Here is a 14124-nt window from a genome sequence, read left to right as displayed (position 1 = left end):
ATGATGAAGAGGATGACTGATGAATGTATGAAATTAATGAAAGGACACTCACAAAGAACATCCTTGCAGGGGCTGGGGCTCAAACCTGATAACTTTCATGATGAAATCAAAAATAGGTCACTTAAAGAGCTTGGGCAAAAAAGAACATGAAGAAAGTATGTTTGGAATTTAATTATATTTCATTCAATAGTGAAAATTGTGCTTCAATTTTAACTAGAGCCTGAGACTTTGGTCTTTACTGTTCCAGCATTAAACAACTGAGCTAACTTGCTTATAACTTCATTACAGTAGGAATTGTAGCTTTCCTGGCTAGGTGATTCAACCAAGCATTCTTGGGTTACCAGACAGGTTAAATTAGTGTTAGCTTCCAATGTTCCGAGCACATACATTGCTCTCATCATCAGGGAATGTAGAATTGGAGACCAGTAAAAGGTTAAATATATGGGTATGATGGGGTGCAGCTAAGACTCTGTCTTGTGATTGGTTCACTCTGGATCCTTTTGTATTATTTGTGGGTGTCCTGCTTTTATGCAGAAGTGGGTTCCAGATGTGACTGAGCTCGAGTCCCACATCCCTGTTGAGATTCGTGCTTTCCTGGGAAATGGTTACGGCTTCTTTTACTCTTCTGTTCCAGTAACCAGCACATTTGGCTATGATTTTTGTGTATACTTCGTCCATTCCATGCATGCTGCAACTTCAAAATGCCATTGGAAATTGTGTTTGGAAATTGTGTTGAGACCAAACATTGGGTTGGGAACTCAAGACAGTAGAGTACTGGCCACTGGAATGGAGAGTCCCAGTCTTTAACATTAGTGGGACTACAAATCTCACTAACTTCTCAATGAGTTATAAATCATCTGCATACAAAAAGCTATTTCCAATAACTATTTGATTGTCCCTATATTTCCCTCACACTCCCCAAGATTCTTATGGTATTTTTCTTATTTCATGTCACTTTCTGACTTATTGCTAGTGATGATAAATTATGATTAGATGAATTTTAAGAAAATCACTTAATGCACTCAGCCATCAAGGCAGCAGGGGTATTATCAAAACTTCATGTATGTCTAGGATAAATACACAACCCAAATAATACTATGTACAAAAGGGGGCTGATAAGTATTGAGCCTTGCCCAGAAAAAAATGAGTTAGGAGGCTGAAAGTTGCAGGATGTACTGGTCAATTCTTCTATATATTATGGTGCAAAAATCGACTTTCTATGATTTTAACTTCCCTTTATTTTTCAGGTCCAAAGTGAAAATGGAAGCACCTCCAGAAAAGTTCAATGCAGAATAGCATAGGATCATAACAGGATCATAATCAATTTTTGTTTCTCCAAAGGAAAGGTGCGAAGCAGATCCATGATGAAATGTCACAAACTTTGAGTGACACTCGCCCTTCATGTGCAACAGTTAAACGTTCGGTTGCCAATTTTAAAACTGGCCATTTCAGTGGAAGACCTGTTTCTGTCTCTGTGCCTGCAAATGTGAAAGCCATCCATGACATGATCATGGGGGACCGCCGAATATCAACCAAAAGTATTGCTACATGTCTGAGAATATCACATGAGAGAGTTGGCTTCATTATCCACAATGATTTGCAAATGCGAAAGCTTGCAGCAAAGTGGGCCCCAAAACTTTTGACAACCGAACAAAAGAAGAAACGTGTGGAGACTTCGGTGACTGTTTTGGAACATTTTGTAAATAGTGAGTCTGATTTCCTGGACAAACTGATAACTGGTGATGAGTCATGGATCTACTGTTACGATCCTGAGACAAAGGAACAGTCTAAGGATTGGAGGCATGGTGGTTCCCCCAGGCCAAAGAAGTTCTGTGTGCAGAGGTCAGCGCAGAAGAAAATGGCAAGTCTCTTGGGATCAGCAGGGAGTTCTGATGGTGGACTACCTCCAACAGGGTTTAACCATCACTGCAAAATATTACTGTGCTTTGTTGATGAAGTTGAGGCAAAACATCAAGGAAAAACGTCGGGGAAAGCTCTCCAAAGGTGTCATGCTGTTGCATGACAATACCTCGCCACACACTGCAGCTGAAACAATGGCGACACTGACCTCCTTAGGCTTTCAAGTGTTGCCCCATTCACCCTATTCACCTGACCTGGCTCCATATGTTCCCCCATCTGAAAATCACTTAAAGGGACAACGATTTGGGAGTGTTCAGGAGGTAACTAATGCTGCAAATGAGTGGTTACACCAGCAGTCGGAAGAATTTTATTTGCAGGAACTTAAGAAGCTGCAGGACAGATGTTGCAAGTGCATTGACTTCCTGGGGGTATATGTAGAGTACTGTGGCAGTTACAGCTTCCTAGCTAATTTTTTTCTGGGTAAGACTCAATTCTTATTAGCCTTCCCTCGTAAAGCTCAAAATGACAAAAAAAAATTCACATCAATGGCACAGAAAAAAAAATAATTGAATTCCATATAATTATTTTAAATAATATGAACCAACTAATAGCAGCAAATTTATAATACACAATCATACATTCAAATAAAATGGTCTATACTTACTCTGTGAATGGTTTAAACATATTATCAGGAAGAAATGGCTGTACATCAGTCACCATAGAATCCCATGAATCAAATATATAAGTCATTGTTCCCAAAACATCAGATTCTGAAGGGTCAAAGGTAATAGCGTGTTTGTTGACTAGCACTTCAGTAATAAAAAAAGGAACCTGAAGGGAAAAAAATTAAACAATGAAAACATTTTGATAGTAAAATATGGTCAGAGGAAGTAATTTCAAATTAGAAGTTAAGCTTATGGTAGAAGTATTCAATATGATTTGTAGAACATTGTACTAATTCTTCTTAATTGTGTACTTGAATTGTGGCATACATTTGTTATGCCTAAAAATGTTCCATGACATTTTTTTTATGTTGCTGATGTTATTTCTCTGAAACAGGATTCACTTAAGTGAAATCATGAAGGAATTCAGAATGTAGTTTGGCTAACTTAAAAGATGTAGGCGTAGATCCAAGTGATATTTGTGAAGATTTACCTATTTGTTGCTGAACATTACAAAAAGAATTCTGCATGACTACCTTAGGTCTTCATCTGTAGATGAGATCATACATGGAACTTTCGCCGGATTAACCTATGGGCAATTGCCCCAGGGCCCCCACCAAAAGGAAGCTGTGAAGGGCCTTCACCACAAAAATATTTTAACCAGCTGGCTATGTTTATGAAGAATTACATAAGAAGTTGTATTTGAAAAATAAAATAAAATCACACATCGATCAGCTGACAATAGTTGTGCACTATATGAAAGACTTATCTCCAAAAGAAAGGTTTCTGACCTTTTTACCAAATTGTGGTCACACTGGGTCTGCTATTGCTAATGCGTTATTGGAGTTTCTAGACCATCATAAGATTGATATACGTGACTGTCGTGGCCAATCGTACGATAATGCTGCAAATATGTGTGGAAAGTATAAAAGCGTGCAAGCTCTCGTCAAGAAAAAAATAAACTAGCAGGGCTAGTAACATGTTGTGCCCACTCTTTGAATCTTGTAGGGAAAGCAGTGGCTAATGCATGTCCTGCAGCTGTTCATTTCTTCGGTTTTGTACAACAGATTTATGTGTTCTTGACAACATCACCTCACCGTTATCAAACATTGGTGGATAAGTTAAGACAAGCAGAAGGGAAATACTATGTTCCCTAGAGTTTAAGTGAGACTCGGTGGGTATGTAGCACATGCCACAAAAGCCATAGTCCAAGGTTACGAAAAATTGAAGGAAGCTCTTGTTGAAATAGGCAATGACAAAGAAGAGAAGGGTATTGTAAGAAGTGAAGCGAATGGGCTCTCACAGCAGATGTCGTCCCTGGAAATCACATTGTTAGCCATCTTCTGGAATGACATTTTAGAGAGATTTGATGCTACGAGCAAAACACTCCAGGATCCAAGGTTAGTTCTTCAGTCTGCCATTGACATTTTGAGATCTTTAAAGAAGTTCGTAGAATCAAAAAGGAACTCGTTTTCTGAATATGAGATAGCCAGAAGAAGAAGTGGGACAGAAGAGTACAATAAGGAACACTCACGTCAGCAGGTGAGAAAGGTCCGACTGAATCCTCTTGACTATGAAAATGAACCTCAAATCCACCTCTCGCCTAGTGAACATTTCAGAGTGGAAAGTTTTCTACCAGTGATTGATCAAATCACCTCATCAATCGCAGACAGGATTTTTCCCTATGAAACTGTCTCAAAGAGGTTCAGTATTCTAAATGGACTTGCAGTGGCAACTCCATCACAAATTACATCTGCAGCTCGCAAGCTTGTAAGCAACTATGAGGAGGATCTGGAAGCCTCACTAGAGAATGAGCTGATATAGTTTGCACACCTAGTAAGCAGTAGCAATATCAAACATCAGGAAGACATCCCAATGGAACTGTCTATAATATTGTATGTAAGGACCCGTTCCGCAGTACATTTCCCAATGTCAAAATTCTCTTTAGAATGTATTTGGTCTTATGAAAACAAATTGCAGTGGAGAAAGATCTTTCTCAAAAATAAGATTAGTGAAAAACAGGCTACGTGCTGCCATGGGACAGGATCGCTTATCCAATCTTTGTTATTAAGCATTGAACTTGAACTTCGTGAATTGGACTTTGATGATATAGTAGATGAATTTTCATCGAAAAAGGCAAGAAAAGTGTGTCTACTATAAGTGTTAAGCCTTTGGGAATTTTCTTGAAGAAAGAGTAGTTACTACAATTTCCACAATGAACTTGTCGGTAATTGTCCAGTAGATGGACCGTGCATATGTAGTAACATATTTACTCTTAATTGTAAATAATATCATTTATAATAAATTATGTACGTAAGAACAGTCCTCTGCTCAGTTCTCTGTTTCCGTCTGAACCCCTTTAGTATTTACTATATATTGTAGTTACAGTGTTCACTCTTCATAATATACTGTAGACATTTAGACACAGAATTTTTCTGCTGATATAGTGCTACAATTTTCGTCCTGTAACTTTATTTTACTGTGCTATTCTCCCTGCAAACCTATCTGAGATGAAAAAATATAAATATGCTGACCAAGGCAGTAATTTATTTTATTAAAAACATAAACTAAACGTAACGTTTCAACCTTCTAGCAAGGTCTTCTCAGACTCTGTATCAAGTACAAAAGTAACAAGATACACAAAAAGGGCATTATATATACACACAAACATTACTCCCTCCAGACTATTAGAAAGTTGTTAGGAACTTTGTAGCAAGTGGCTTTCACTTTCCAACTGTACTTTCACCTAAAAGGCTAAACATAATTACTTTCATATAGAATGTGAAGAGATATTCATATAGAATCTCACGCTCTTTTTCCTTCATTTTTCTCCCTTCTCCTCTCCTCTATCTCTCTTGTCCTTTCCACTCTTTCTAACACCTTCTTCCATTCTTTGTTTAACTTCAGTCCCCCATTCCAGTTCATTGTGTCTCCTTCACCTTTCTTCTCTATTTCCTTGGCTTCCTTCCATTTTCTCACTAGCATTCTCTTCTCCCTTCCTATCTGCTTAGCCTCATCCCACTCTATGTCATGTCCTGTTTCTCTCGTGTGTTTAAATATCGCATTTCTCTCTCTCTCTTAAGTCGTACATCATCCTTATGTTGTTTCAACCTATCTTTCAGTCTCTTTTTCGTTTCTCCTAGGTACACACTCTAAACGTTACATTTAGTTTATGTTTTTAATAAAATAAATTACTGCCTTGGTCAGCATATTTATATTTTTTCATAATAATGGAAACAAGGCTTAATGGTGTTACTATCTGAGATATGTTCGATTGTGAATGACTACTGATTCTAAAATCAGGTCTACCATTTCAACTGCTGAAAATTGTTAGTTAACATATTGAGCTAATAAAGCTCCTAGCAAAAAAATAAAAAAAAATGGGGGGCCCCACAAAACATTTTGCCCAGGGGCCTCCACAAACCTTGATACGGCTCTGCTGGTACCAGATCATTCTGAAACAGATGTCTCCATTTCTTTACATATCTTTTGCAGACTTATAAACAAAATTTGCTTCTAACAAAGCAATTCACTGTCTGAACTTCCATGGCATACTCTCCTAATTGCAACTGAAAATCTCACACCTAAAGCAGTAACAGCTGGATCGCTCTAAACAATCATTTCTCAACCTATGGGATGAGACCCACTGCTGGGTCCCAAGGGATCATTCAGTGGGTCACAGAGTTGGGCTCGAAAATGTATTTACTGCTGTCTTAAAAACCATACAGTGTGTACACATTTACTTTTCTGGAATGAAGTATGTGTCATTTGTATAAACAAGCGTAAAATAGGGCTTCTTAAAGCAGGGGTGCCTAAACCTGGGGGGCCTGGCCCTCCACTTCTCGCTTGGACCCCCTATAAGGGGCCCAATGTATAACTTTCAACAAGATTTCATGTTGTAACAAAATATTATTTGTACTATAATGGAAATTTCATACATTATTTGAGGACTCTCTGTGGGAACATTTAGGTCCTTATTTTTTCACATTTCTAGTTTGAATTATTTATTTTATTTAATGTCAAAAAGTTTTGCATACAACAGGCCCGAAATTAGAAATTATGCAGGATTCTGCTCTGAAATGGGCACATTAACAATGTGGGACTATCACTCAGTTGAGTGTTTATAGTTTAAAGTGTTCGTGCATTTACTCTATTCAGTATTTATTTTTCGAAGTACACAATTAATTACGGAAAACAATTGGTTTATTATGATTATGTGCAAGAATAGAAAACGAAGTATGGAAATACTGTAGTCCTCACTTCCCAGTGATATGATTCTTTTTTTTTTAATTCAACTAAAGGTAAGACATTTTTCCTACCAGTGATGAAACCATTTCTTGAGTATTTGCTTTTTCAACACGTGAGATATTGCTACTTGAGCTAAAGAAGTGATGGAATGGTACAGCAAATGGGTACAGAAGAATTATTTTCGCCAATGGAAAAATGTTTTACTGTTGAGGCTTTCAAATCGCAAAATGACAGGGTGTATGCCACAAGTTCATGACAAGGTAGTGGGAAGGAAGGGTCCAGAGGGGTCACCATCCTACTTCAATCATGATGTGGTAAGGGTGAGTTATGATGACATCACTGAGCTACATTTCTGCCAGAAAGAGTTAAAAACTTCAGCCTGAGTGTACCAGAAGACAGTCATCGACATAATGTTCAACGTTCCAAACACTCTTTTTCATGGTCAGGAGTGGAGCTTTCAGCAGGATTCTGCACCAGCTTGTAAGCCACAAACAACCCAGCAGTGGCTTGAGACTAATGTGCCTGATTTCATTCCCCCTTAGATGGGCCATCTCGCAGTCCAGAGCTCAACCCTCTAGATTACAAATTGTGGTCTGTGCTTTAAGACATGCTTGCAAGAAGGCACACCTGTATTGCCAGTCTCAAGTGTTCTCTTGTGAAGGTAGTGGCAGATTACATCTCAAAAGAGTTTAATTATATTTCTTTTATCAGTAAAATACCAAAGACAGACATTACATAAAGACGTGTTTTTCATTATCTGCTAAACACTATTGTTTAAAGAATTGTTTCATTGCCTTACATAATTTTGTACAATTATGAAAACTATCATCAATAAAAAAAAATGTGTGATGGCTAAGGCATCAGAATGGTGGACACCAGATAGTTTTTAAAAGATGAAATACCAGTAATTATTACTTTTAGGATGGCAATTTACTGATATGGTGTAAATAAATGGGTCAGTATTTACATCAGTAATTTGTCAGTAATTGGTTGGGTTTTTTTTTCTTCTTCTTTCTTTTTTTCCAGTAATTTTGACCCGCTTTACTAGTTTCCACCCCTGTGTATGGGTCTCCTCATGAACTTCTGAGGCGCCAGCATTTGGAATGTTTTGGCTCTCACTTGCATTGAAGAGAGACAAAAGAAAGTAGTGAGAAAACGACTTGATTGTATTTGTTCAGTACATAGCATTAAATAGTGGTGGATGGATGTTGTTGAGCTTAAGGTTGAGAAAGGAGAACAGAGAAAAGAAAAACTGGAATACTCTTCGACTATTTCAAGAAGAAATGCAAAATGTAAGTAGTAACCACGATATGCTATAGATATTCCATATTCCGATTAGTACCCATGGTGCTTAGGTAGGACAACTTTAGAACTGCAGAAACAGACGCTGTCTTCTTGCGAGGAGGCTGAAAGTAGTTTGTGAATTGCATCACCTCAAGAACTATTTTCGAAGTACAATGACCCAAAAGTGTCTTAATTCTGTGGCACTGTGTGAAGTACATAAGGAAAAACTGCATAATATTGACACTAAAGGGATCAATGTTGTTTCCCTTCGTAAAATATGGGTAGATGTTGAAAATATTCTGTTTTGCAATATGTCACTGTTTTATTTAATCAGGATTAGTATCTTTTTAATTGATAGTTGTAAACATATGTGTGATACTTCATAGTGCATTGCTACATTTATATAATGCGTAATCAATGTTACACATAAAGTATTATGTTGCATAATTATATTTAATCGCAATATAGTGATTTTTTGTTCAGGTAATCAAAATCGATGTACCTTGATATGTATATACTTATGTTTTCAGAGTAAGTAATTGTAATTACAGTCTTTCAAAGGTTAACTCAAATGTTTATTCTTAGGTTTCTACTATTGGCATTCAAAAACTTGCTCCCCCCACCGCAAACTGAAAGAAATTGGTATTTATGCTTTGCTTTGCCCCCCCCCCCCATATCAGAAAAAATTGGCGTCTACATCTTAAAGTACTCTATGCTTGCAAAAATATGATTATAAACTGGGTGCACACCCCCTACAAGTAATTCTGCTGGCACCCATGCTTATGGGTTCCATGAAGTGTAATATCCTTCAAGGTGGGTCCCAGACTGAAAAAGGTTGAGAACCACTGATCTAAACACAAACTGGTTCTGCAATCTTATACCACTCCCTTCTGGCCTTGTCCCTGCATTAAACAGTTCTGGTATTCACCCAGCCTCTAATAAATGGATACCTGGAGCCAAACCTGCAGGTCAAGCATGATGGTGATCCCACTACCTCCACAATGGCCGAGATGATGAATGTGTGGGCCTCTATGTCCAACCCCCTCATGTATGTACCATAATTTTAATTAACATTGTTAATTTTTCATTAAATATTTTGTGAAAGCAACAAAACTACATATTCATGTTGAGGGGAATAAACAACGAATTTCTACAAAATAGGATACATTTCTAATTAAAATACTATAACATGCTTACAGACGAATCTCCTTCATCTCTACATCTTTCCATCAGTGTGTCAGTTTCTTCTGAAGAAAGAAGTTCACTAGGAGGCAGATATTTAAAATGTATCTTGCATATGTCATATAGGGCTTTCATAGAATTAATCATCAATTTATGCAGTGTTCGCTGCATTTTGTAATCAGCCAAACGAACAAAGCTGGAAAAAAAGGAGATAAAATATGTTCCTGGTTATTAATTAGTTTCTGGAAAGTAACAGAAAATTAATACCGGTATTTAAAATTCTATGTTTATGGTGGCACAAAAAGACCCACTAACATTACATGTACCTTTTCTTTTTTAATTATCCCCTTAACTTTTTTAATTATTTTTGATTCAACTGTCTTGGTACAGTAAACAAGCTTGTATTTCTACTGTATTTCTAAACAAATTACTTGAGAAATGTCTTGCATGCAGTAGAATCTCAATTTTATGTTTTTCAGGGGACCAAAGCAAAAAAATGTAAAATCTGGAAAAATATTAATAATACAGTGCATTGGGACAATGAGAATTGAAAGTATGATGCAGGAAAATGTAAAATATGGGAATATAAAAACTGGAATTCCATTTTATTTCTCACTTTTGCACTTTTTGTTACTTTACATAATTTTCTACCACTATAGGATAATCATTAAGATGAAGGTGAAAGAATTTAGATGATAATGATTTAGGTGCAAACACAGAGAAACAGGCTGAGACTCGAACCAAGAACCTTTAGAAGCATATCCGTGAGTGAAGGACTTGATGATCTCAGTCACTGAGAAACTAATATGAAATTTTTACCACCAGCAGCATAAGATTTATAGATGCTGATAACCAATATTGTATCAATCTGATATAAGGTAGCAAACATTTAGTTTGGAGTGCCAATGAATCAATACATTCACCTCTTTAATAAATGTATGTGGTCAGATGGGTTTAATAATGTTTGCCTTAGATAAACTATGCATTTGGAAATTAATATTAAGAAACAAAGTATATTATCCTTTACATTCATGTAAAAATTACAAAATAACATAACTATGCAAACCAGAGATCAGTAAAATTATCTGTAAAGGTATTAATGCTATATTGGCAGACAGTCACTAATCTCTGATTAATATTTTAGCCCCAACCAAAAATTCAATCAGTTGGTTCATTCAGCCACCACTTTGGTGACCAGGTTCACTCACAATCTCTCTAACAAAGGATCTAGGTTTTGAGTCCCAACCTAGGCATGAAAGTTGACTTGTGAGTGTCCTTTATCATTTTTATTTAACCCTGCATTAGGGATCGCTTTGTGTAACACACATAGGCATGTAGGGTACAACTGTCACCCAACCCTTTATCTATCTTTAAGGTATGAAATACACTGTGAATTATAAGGTGCGTGCACGCTGAATGTTCTTTCTTTGTCATTCTTCTAAGATCAGCTGCAATTTTCTGCTGTACTTTCTAAGTGACGTAATATAAAATTAACATCAGTCACATGCTTGGAAGACAGTCGTTCCCTATGCACCTAAATATGTAACAACCAAAGCAGTTTCACGTTCACTTTCGGTCACATGGTCACTTTCATCTTCACTAACACATTCCTGTGTGTCCTCCCCTTCCTCACTAACCCACTTCCAAGTAACATCAGAATCTGCTGTGTGCTCTGTCTTTCCATGCTTTGAAATATTTTCCTGTCATGTATTCAGGTATGGGGGAAAACTGTCCCCCAAGAATGTGACTGATGATAACTTTATAATATTATGTGGCTTAGAAGTGCAAGAGAACAACACAGCTGAGCTTAGAGCAAAGACGAACAAAGAATATTCAGCAACACAAACATACTCACGTGCAGTATAGTTCACAGTGTTGCAATCTCGCAATGAATATCGATGGGGACACTGGTAATTCCATGCACCTAACGGAGGGTTAATCATCATTGATTCTCATTGTTGAAAATAGCCAAAAGCAGCAGATAAATAAGATAAATACAAAATACAAATGCTTCATTTGGTGTTTGGATGATAGGAATTATCACATAAAAATATCTCTCTCTGAAACTATTCATTATGAATTCATCCAGTTTGACACATCATCGAGGCATTCTCAAACGTTCTTCTCAAAGATATTCTTGCAAGAACATGCTGTATACATTATAGTATACTCAGTGGCAATCACTACCATGCAAGCCAACTTACAAATCATTGCCCCACTCTCCATGCCACCTCAATGCTAATCATTTTACAACCAGCAGAAAAAGAAATTAGAATATTCAATGAAAAAGTGAAGAAGTTCCATTCAAATAAAATTTAAGAATTGTATATCTAGACTACATATAACAAAATAAAATATTACTTTTGCGCATCTATTCTCCAGACAGTGTTTTATTCAGCCCCTTTAGTCGAGTCGAGTCACTAAATATGTCTTTTAACACTTTACTCACCTTGAAAGACGAAAACAATGTCGCCGTTTATTAGCCTGATCTGTATATGCCATTTTGGGAGGTCTTCCACCATATTCCTCTGCAAATTCACACAAGAAAAACAGTTTATTAAGGAAAATTCATTTTTTATGTATATATTTCTACCAGTTACACAATGGATATCTTGTTATTACAGTGAAATCATACTAAAATTTGAGAAGTTACTACAGAAATGATACATACTTTGGCAAACATCTTGGATTTTACCTTTTCAATGTTTTGATCTTACAAACTTATTCTGGACACTGTACCTCTAATTTGCTTTGAATAAAATAAAAATTAAAAAGTTAAAATCAAAACATGTATGCTAAAAATGATGTGAACCACCAAATTCCTGGACATGTGAATGTCAAAAAAATGTAATAAAAAACATGTGCAAAACTATTGGTGGCTGTTGCATATATGAGGGGGTGCTGATAAGTTCCTGGCTTTACACAGAAATAATTGAGATAGATAATGGTACTACATATTTATTCAACATATAAGCCTAACACATTTAGCACATCTGTTCTGCAACTTCTGTAGCCCCTGCAAATAAAAGTTCTTTGATTGCTCCTGAAACCAGCTCTCTGTGGCTTCAATCACGTCAGAAATGTCACTAAATCGATGTCCTTTCAGATGTTCTTTCAGGTGTGGGAACAGGTGATAATCAGAGGGGGGGTAAATCAGGTGAATAGGGTGGGTGTTTGACCAATTCAAAACCCCGGGAATGGAATTTGTCCATCACAATGTTGGCCTTGTTCTGTAAAAACAAGATGCCTTTCATCAATTTCCCTCGGCGTTTCTTCTTGATAACCTCCATTAATTGACCCAGAAGGGTTGCGTAGTATTCACCAGTTATCGTAGAACCAACCTGGAGGTATAGTTCAAATCACAAACCCTGACACCTTCTGTAAACAAAACCACCTGCATGCAGAAAGCATTGCAAACTCATAGAAGTAAAATAATCCACACAAAAATCCAGCGTTGTTACAGGATTCATTACATACGGTTAAACAATTGCCAATTTGTAGTATGGGATACGCTGCCGCAAATGACGTCTCACTTTAAACCCAATGCTCTTTCTTTTTTTACTTATTGCTTCACCTTTATGGTTAACTCTTTGCACCAGTAATCATTTCCCATAAATTTGGCTTCTTTCTTTGAATATATTTTACTTGCATTTTTTAGACAAAATGATATAACATGGTAATGTATATTTCTAAGGTTTGATAGAGATAGGAGTGTATTTGAAATTTGTTTGTACATTTTATGTAAATTGTATCTTATGTAAATAAAATATATAATGGGCATAAACAGCCATATGCATTGCTGTAAGTCCAATAAATATATTGATGATGATCAAAACAAGACAAAAAGTTCGTAAATTTATTGCGGTTGGAAACTTTGACAAGCATCCTAATAACGATTTTTGTTCCGCCAAATATAGTGCACTTCGTAAAATAACTTGGTGACATGGCAAGGCAAGATAAGTGTGATTGAACATTTTGTAGTAATATAACTTTCAATGAGCTTAGAGATTTTTGTACATAATGATATTTTATAACATTGGTTATTTTCTAAAAATAATCATGTGAACAGCAAGGAAGTAGTGCAACTTAGTAATATTGCCTGACTTAGCCTTAGAAAAATAACATGCCAACTTCTATGCGTGAGGGAAAGTCTCCGTGTTCTCCGAGCTTGTTTTCAAAACACCAGCAAGGACAGCCTTTGAAAAGGGGTGAGAAACAGATTCTACTCAATATTTATGTAACGTTCTGTCAGTAGTATCCTGAGAAACCAGTAAATGAAGTGGTTAAGTTGGTATCCCAGTGCAATGGTGTGTCAGTGTCTGCAGTTTTAAGGGTTATGAAACAGAGAATGACCGGGAGAGTAACAATGTATGCGGCTGCATATTCGTCTGATGTTTTGAGAGCGGGTTCCTACATTCAGAGGCTCTTATATAAAATGAATAGGTGCGGCGAACTATGAGTGTAACAGCAGATGATTGCGGTCATGGATCAGCTGACATGGAGTGATACATTGAATCAGTGAGACCGTTTGTTTACAGAAGGTCTCAGGGATGGTGATTTAGACCTTAGTCTAGCATCGAAATCCCATCCCTGTCCCAAAACATTGACGCCAACACCTTCTTGGATGACTTTTGTGCACAAAACTTCTTCGGACGGGGTGACCCCTTGTGGCATCATTCCATGAACTGATCCTTGGTCTCGGGATCACAGATATGTAGCCATGTTTCATCCTCAGTCACTAATCTGCCCAAAAAATCCTCTTCACCAGCACAAAATCGAGCCAAAATGGCCTCCGATGACTTCACTCTCTGCTGTTTCTGATCACTGTTCAAGCATTTCGGAACCCATTGGGCAGAAAGTTTCCTCATGTCCAGTACATCATGTATGA

The 14124-nt window shown here is 36.9% G+C and overlaps 1 protein-coding gene across 3 annotated transcripts in view; it reads right to left on the bottom strand.

The window, feature by feature from the left end:
• The window catches only part of Dhc16F (Dynein heavy chain at 16F), a 224355-nt gene that overhangs the window by 169265 nt on the left and 40966 nt on the right, over positions 1 to 14124 (bottom strand). For all 3 annotated transcript variants that reach the window (XM_083138102.1, XM_083138119.1, XM_083138111.1), the window contains exons 9-11: positions 11686 to 11764; positions 9252 to 9432; positions 2525 to 2691 (exon numbers count right to left, since the gene is read on the bottom strand). In XM_083138102.1, the coding sequence (XP_082994228.1) occupies positions 2525 to 2691; positions 9252 to 9432; positions 11686 to 11764 (427 nt within the window). The remainder of the gene's footprint in view (positions 1 to 2524; positions 2692 to 9251; positions 9433 to 11685; positions 11765 to 14124) is intronic.

This window comes from Lepisma saccharinum, chromosome 1 (assembly GCF_977018435.1).
Source record: "Lepisma saccharinum chromosome 1, izLepSacc3.1, whole genome shotgun sequence".
NCBI lineage: Eukaryota > Metazoa > Arthropoda > Insecta > Zygentoma > Lepismatidae > Lepisma > Lepisma saccharinum.
Note: the sequence above shows the minus strand (reverse complement) of the source record. Positions and strands in the feature narration are given on the sequence as shown.